Source organism: Passer domesticus, chromosome 11 (assembly GCF_036417665.1).
Source record: "Passer domesticus isolate bPasDom1 chromosome 11, bPasDom1.hap1, whole genome shotgun sequence".
Taxonomy (NCBI): Eukaryota; Metazoa; Chordata; class Aves; order Passeriformes; family Passeridae; genus Passer; species Passer domesticus.
In genome coordinates, this window is record NC_087484.1 from 11,840,726 (window position 1) to 11,847,326 (window position 6,601).

Consider the following 6,601-nt stretch of genomic DNA (forward strand, 5'->3'; position numbering starts at 1 on the left):
CCCGGCCGTGGGGACACCCGGCCCACCGGGGCAGGCCCGCCCTGCCGTGGGGACACTGGGGTTGCCCGGGCAGATGCGGGCGGCCGCAGCAGGACGCACTCGCCGCGGCGCGCCCCGCCGCAGCCCCCTCACGCAGCGGCTGCGCTCCGGCCAGCACAGCTGGGCCCGGCCCGCCGCGTCCCGGCCGTCACCCCGGAGGGCCGCGGCCTCCCACCGCGCGGCCCGCCCCGAGGCCGGCGGTCCCCGAGGGGAGCGGGCGGGGCCGCGCCTGCCACGGGCGCCAATTAACCCGGTAATTAGCGCGGCGCTCCCCGCGCCCCCCCCCGCCGCGGGCGGTGCCCAAGGGGTTAAACCGCGGCCGCCCGCCCCGCGCCATTGGCCGGCGGCCGCCGCGCGGCGCGCAGCCAATGGGCGGGCGCCGTCCACGAGCGGGGCCGCGTGCGGGCGGCGCCCATTGGCTGGGCGCGAGTGTGGGAACGGCGGCGGGGGACGTTTCACACGAGCCGCGCGCGTGCGGCGCGCGCTATATAAGTAGGGGCGGCCAAGGGCGCGCGGCACCCGCGCCCCGCCGGCCCCGCCGCCGCCGCCCCGAGCGCTCCCTCACGGCACGGCCCGGCACGGCCCGGCCCCCCGCTGCCGCCGCCGCGCCTCTTCCCGGCGGCGCACCATGCCGGCCGACCTGATGGAGAAGAGCAGCGCCTCGCCGGTGGCCGCCACCCCCGCCAGCGTTAATGCGACGCCCGACAAGCCGAAGACGGCGGCGGAGCATCGCAAGGTAAGGGCGGCCGGGCCGGGCGGGGATGGGACGGGACGGGACGGGCAGCGCCGTGCGGAGCCGTGCCGGACGCTGACTGTCGCCTCTCTTGTAGTCCTCCAAGCCCATCATGGAGAAGCGGCGGCGGGCGCGCATCAATGAGAGCCTAGGGCAGCTGAAGACGCTCATCCTGGACGCTCTCAAGAAGGATGTAAGCGCCGGGGGGTCGGGGCGGGGGGTGCGGGGGCAATCGGCGCTGCCGGGCCGGTCTGAGCCCCGCCTGTTCCCGCAGAGCTCCCGGCATTCCAAGCTGGAGAAAGCCGACATTCTGGAGATGACCGTCAAGCACCTGCGGAGCCTCCAGCGGGCCCAGATGACTGGTGAGTCCCGAGGGGGAGCGGCAGACACGGGGCTGGGGTGGCGCTGCCTGCAGCCCCGGGGCGGGGGGCATCGCACACTGCCTGCTGTGGAGAGGATAGCAGGAGCACCAGGCTCTCACCTGCATCCCCGCGGAGTGATGCAGGGGAGGGCAGCGTGTTCTGTACCTGTATTCCTGGTGCCAGCAGCTCCGCACCTGGATCCATTTTCATGGGGGATGCAGTGCTCCATCCTTACTACTGGGAGGTGGTGAGGGGCACAATGCTTTGTACTAGTATCCCCAATAAGGAGATACTGGGAAGGTCACTGTGTTGTTTGTGCATTTCTGGTGCTGGAGGGCTGCAGTCGCAGCCTGAGTTCCCTCTGCTAGCAGAGCTATGCTCTGCACGTGGGTCTGTCTGAGGGTGTGAGAGGCACAAGAGCCACCGGAGGGACTGCGTTTCCAACCTGGGTCTCTGGTATATGGGGACATAAGGAGAGTCTTGGGACTTATCTGTTCCCCACCTGGGTCCCTGGTGCTGGTGGACTTGGTAGCAGAGGAGCTTTGCTGTCCATCTGAAATCTTGGTACTTGGGAACACAAGACATATTTCTAGAGGGGCCACTTTCCCCATCTGTATTCCTAGCTCAGAGGGGCTATAGGATGCAGTGCTGGTGGGCTGTGCACCTCTCTTCCCTGTGGAGCCTGCTGACTCTGTGTTGCTCTCTCCTCCCACAGCTGCCCTGAGCACAGACCCCACAGTACTGGGCAAGTACCGAGCGGGCTTCAGCGAGTGCATGAACGAGGTGACGCGGTTCCTCTCCACCTGCGAGGGCGTCAACACCGAGGTGCGCACCCGGCTCCTGGGCCACCTGGCCAGCTGCATGACCCAGATCAACACCATGAACTACCCTGCGCCCCCCCCGCCGCCCCCGTTGCCACCGGCTGCAGCCTTTGGGCCCCCGCTGGTCCCTCCAGGCAGTGGCGTGGGGCCGCTCCCGGGCATGCCCTGCAAGCCGGGTGCCGATGCAGCCAAGGTGTACGGTGGCTTCCAGCTGCTGCCAGCCTCTGATGGGCAGTTTGCCTTCCTCATCCCCAGCACTGCCTTTGCTCCTGGTGGGGCTGTGCTGCCTCTGTACGGTGGCCCACCCACAGCTGCCACTGCTGCCTCGCCGCCAGGCCCGCCACCCAGCACGGCCGACTCAGTCTGGAGACCCTGGTGAGGGTGGTGGGCACAGGACTGGACTTGGCAATGCACCCCGTGCTGCTGGCACGGCTGTACATAGGTTATATGTTCATATTGGATTGTGCCTTTGTACCATAGCACTCCCTTGACAGTGTTTCGTGTTTTACACGAGATCTTTTTTTCTTCCTTTTCTCCCTTTCCTTATGTGACGCCAAAGATTGGGGGTTTGTTTTTTGGTTGGGTTTTTTTTTTTTTTGAATGCTCTTAAAATAAAAGTTTCCCTTCCATTTTGGAAGGCCTTTGGAGAAAATTTGAGCTCTGGCATGTGTGCATAGGAGACACCTCAGTTCCTGGCTGCCTGTGGATCTTGCTGCTCCAGGGCTGCCTTGTCCTGTTTGCCAGGCTGGAGCTGTCATTCAGACCCTCTGTCCCCTCTGTCTTGTGAAATCACCTGGCCCCTCTCCCTGCCCTGGGGCAGATGTAATTACTGCTTCTTTGGGAGCAGCTAAATTAATCAGACTTGTTAAAAGGAGCTTGTATTTGCAGAGCTGGTGAATGTGCTGTGGGACTCACCTCTGCTCTGTTCTGGCACCTCGGGCTGATGGAGTTGGTGTGGTAAAGCAAGACATTGAACTGCCCGGGTGAGCCTCCTGCCCTGAACCCGGGGGAGCCTGCTTCCCAGGCTGTAGTGTAAATTGCAAGTGACTCCAGTCAGTTGATTGAGAGAGCAGTGCCTGCCAGCTTCTCGAGTTACAAAAGCAGTGGCTCTCCGCAGGACAAGCCTGACACGAGTGCTCCTGTCTCCTGGCTGACGGGCTGCAGCAGGCGCTGGGCACCACCTCCACCTGGACTTAAAAGCACAGAGCTGTTCCCGACCCTGAGCAGCAGCCAAGCTCTGCTTGATGATTAATGCTTTGCATGTGGTTTTGATAGAGTTGGGCATTTCCTCTGCTGTTATATGGAAAACACGTGGTCGAGGGAGTGATGTGGGGCTGCAGGGACTCTGTAATCGTGAGCTGCAGCTGACCCCTGTGACTTGAGGATGCCCCGTTTCCAGGCAAGATGCAAGCCATAGATAGTGGCGAGCAGCAGTCTCAGGTTACAGCTTGCATGGCCCTTCTTAACAAGTCCTAACTCAGAGCGGACAGCTTTAAGATGTGCCAGGATCCACTGGGGTTTCTGTCCAAATCCTGCTGCAAAAGCTTGTTGGATTTTGTCTGGATCAGCCAGGTGCTTGACTTGTATCCAGGTGCTGGGGAAATGAAAGCTGGGGAGAGTGAGACCAGATGGATTTAAACCTGCTGGGGTTTGACTCCCCAGCTTTGCTCCCAGTAAAGAAACATACTCACCTGATCTGAAAATATATCCTGGGAAAGGGGTTGGTATGTGCCTGGGATAGGCAGTGGCAGTTTGTTTTTTGTTTTTGTTTCTTTTTTTAAAGGACCTGATCTCCCTGGGATGAGCTTTCCCTTTTCTTGAACACCTTGCTGGCCTGCCTGCATTGCCACTCTCACAGAGGCATCTCACAGCCAGGTTTTGTGTGCAAGGCTTGAGAATATCAGATTTGTTGTCCCAAGACAGCTGTGTACAGGCTGAGCTTTCTTTCCCTTCCACCAGCCAGAGTGTCACTTTTCTGCACTGGAGGTACTGAGGGTAGGAGTGAGCTCACCTTGTGTTCAGAGAAGTGCTCACAGGACCTGTCTCAGAATTGCATCAGACCAACCCCTGCTGCTGGATGGCTTGTGTGGAGCTGATGTAGACCAGTCATGCATCACCTATAAGAGTGAATGCTGTTCCATATGAGCAGTCTTCCCTTTCTGCTGAAGCAGTTGGTTTGGAAAGCACATTAGAAAAAAGAGACTCTGCTGTAGGCTAATGGAGAACATACTGCAGATCCCAGAGTGAAAGACAAGATGAACCTATTTGCTAATGGAGTTTAAATAGCCTAGTATAAAGCAGATATGGCATGCTTGGGCCGGTTTCTCCAAAGCTTTCTCTGTTTACTCTATCCCACAGCCTGTTGACATGAGAGATCTGCTTGAGTTTGTGAGCTTTAAGGGGATCAGAGCAATTCCCAAGAGCCGTGCTCTTGGTGCCAGTTCACTGAGCCCGTGACAAATTGGGATGACAAATGCAGGCTGTGGGTTTGTGGATCATTGTGTGTGGGAATTCTCCTTCAGGTGCAGCAAATGCCTTTAAACTGGTGCTGTGGGATGAGCAGGAAAGAGTAAGGGAGGAGTGCCAGGGAAGTACAGGGCTGAGCTGTGACCCTGAATGGGGCTGTACAGGACAGGTAGGAAAAGGGACAGGACTTAGTGCTGCCAGATGGGATGCAGCTCCTCTTGGCTTCCCTGGGCACCTTGCTGAGCCCTGTCTGCCAGTGGAGAGGATCCTGGTAAGGGCTGGAGGCAGGTCTTTCTCTCTCATGACCATTCTTGGGTTGGTCAGCAGTTTGCCACAATCTTTTGGGTGCGTTTGCAGACCCGAGGTGCTGAGCTGGAAGGAGCAGTGCTCCAATCCCTGCCTGCAGTGCACCTGCACGGGGGTCCGTGTGCAGGGGGCTTTTCCTGCCTTCCAAGCTCCCTGCCTTGCCCCCCACCCACCACGGAGCTTGCAGCCCCGGCTGCCCCTCGCATCCCCGCAGCTCCCTTCCATCTGCTGCTGCTGCCGTCCCGGGAAACCTGTCATTAAAGTCAATTAACTTTTCCCACACTCCTCGTGAGCGGTGCAAAAGCCCCTCCTTGCTTCCTCCTTGGCTCTTAAGTGCTACCATATGGCACAGGCCCCCGCGCCCCCCCACGCCCGCCCTGCCTTTGATTCCAGCCAGACAGCCGGAGCTTTATGATTTAAGCCGGGAGAGCCCTCGTACCAAGCCCTGGGCCGCTCTGCGGCCAAGGTGGTTTTTTTAGCAGGCAAGGCTGTTTTCTGGCAGGAAATGAATAGCTCCCAGATGAGCTCAGGAACCTGAGAGGTCGTGAGAAAGGAGCGAACCCCCGGCGCGGTGGCGGGCTGCCAGCGGTGTGGGGAGCGCGGGAGGGAGCGCGCCGCTGCCGCCGCACACGAGCGCGCCCGGCCCCCGCTGGCAGGCGGCGGGGCCGGCACCCGCGGCCGCACGCCGCCCGCACGCCGCGGCCGAGCCCCGGCCCCGCGCGGCACGGCCCCGGCACCGGCCGCGCTCCTGCCAGCGCCCGCGGCCGGCCGCTGACCTTGGGCTGGCATCCAGGCGTCCGGCCCGCAGCGAGCGTGGGGCGGTGGAAAAGCAGCCTGGCAGCTGGGTTGGGATCTGGGGGAGCCAGGACCGGAGTCCCCCGGGAGCAGCGCTGCAAACCTGCCTGGGGGCTGGGTGACCAGCTTGTGCCGGGGGCTGGGATGCTCCAGCCCCAAGGCTTCCAGTTAGACACACAGCCCGGTGGTGGGACCAGACTTGCCAGCGCATGGCTCTGGCTTGCACCAGCACCTCTGGGCCAGCAGCCCCCTTCGCTCTGCTGCTGCCCCTGGGGCAGGGAAGGGGACCTGTGATTTACAGGGGTGACGTGTTTAACTTAAAACAAGTCAAACAAAAGCCCGGTTTGTTTTGCGGAGCACAGACTTCCTGGGGGGATCAGCCCAGACAAATGACTCCACTCCCATTTATTAAACATTTGTGGCCATGCGATCAGCTGGTGCTGGGAACGGCTGGGACAATCTTATCCCCTTCCCAGCCCCTGCAGCAGGAGTGGTTTCTGACATCTGTGCCTGAGAAGAGCTGTGCCCCAGGGGTACCATCTCCCCATTGCAGTGTCTTTCAGGTATCCAAGGGCTGTGGATATGATCCACACAGGCTGTAGCCTCTGGACTGTCCCTGCTCTGCCCTGCACAAGCATCCACACTGAGCACTGGCAGCAGGCTGGGGGCACACGTCCCTTGTGCCAGCACCATAGTGAGGGCTGTGACGGGGCTGTGTGGCACTGAAGGGGTGCGGGGTTGGAGGGGGCCTGCTCCTGCTGTGTTTGCCAAGGGGAGTGCAGGGGCAGCAGGGCAGGGCAGAGGTGCTGTTGCTGAAGGACAGCCTTGGAGGTAGGGCTACCTGCAATCTGTAATGATTAGGAAGCTGCTCCCAGAAGGGGTTTATTGCCAATAAAGCCAGCTCAGCACAACTGCTGGGGCATTAACCCTTATCTTCCTGGCGCGATAAGAGCCCTGGGCTTTGCCTTCTGGCCCCAAGAGAGCAAACACCCGCCACAGGGCATGGTACAGACTGCACCATGCCCTGTCACCCTGGGGACACAGCCAACATCCTGTGTGGCTGGGACGCACCGCCCCAG

General features: G+C 60.9%; 1 protein-coding gene across 1 annotated transcript; it reads left to right on the forward strand.

Annotated features, from left to right (window-relative positions):
• Positions 1–473: 473 nt before the first annotated feature.
• Positions 474–4,458, forward strand: HES1 (hes family bHLH transcription factor 1). The gene is made up of 4 exons (XM_064385701.1): positions 474–775; positions 870–965; positions 1,047–1,134; positions 1,850–4,458. The coding sequence occupies exons 1-4, from the start codon at positions 668–670 to the stop codon at positions 2,332–2,334; spliced, it is 777 nt and encodes a 258-aa protein (XP_064241771.1). The 5' UTR covers positions 474–667; the 3' UTR covers positions 2,335–4,458.
• Positions 4,459–6,601: the final 2,143 nt, after the last annotated feature.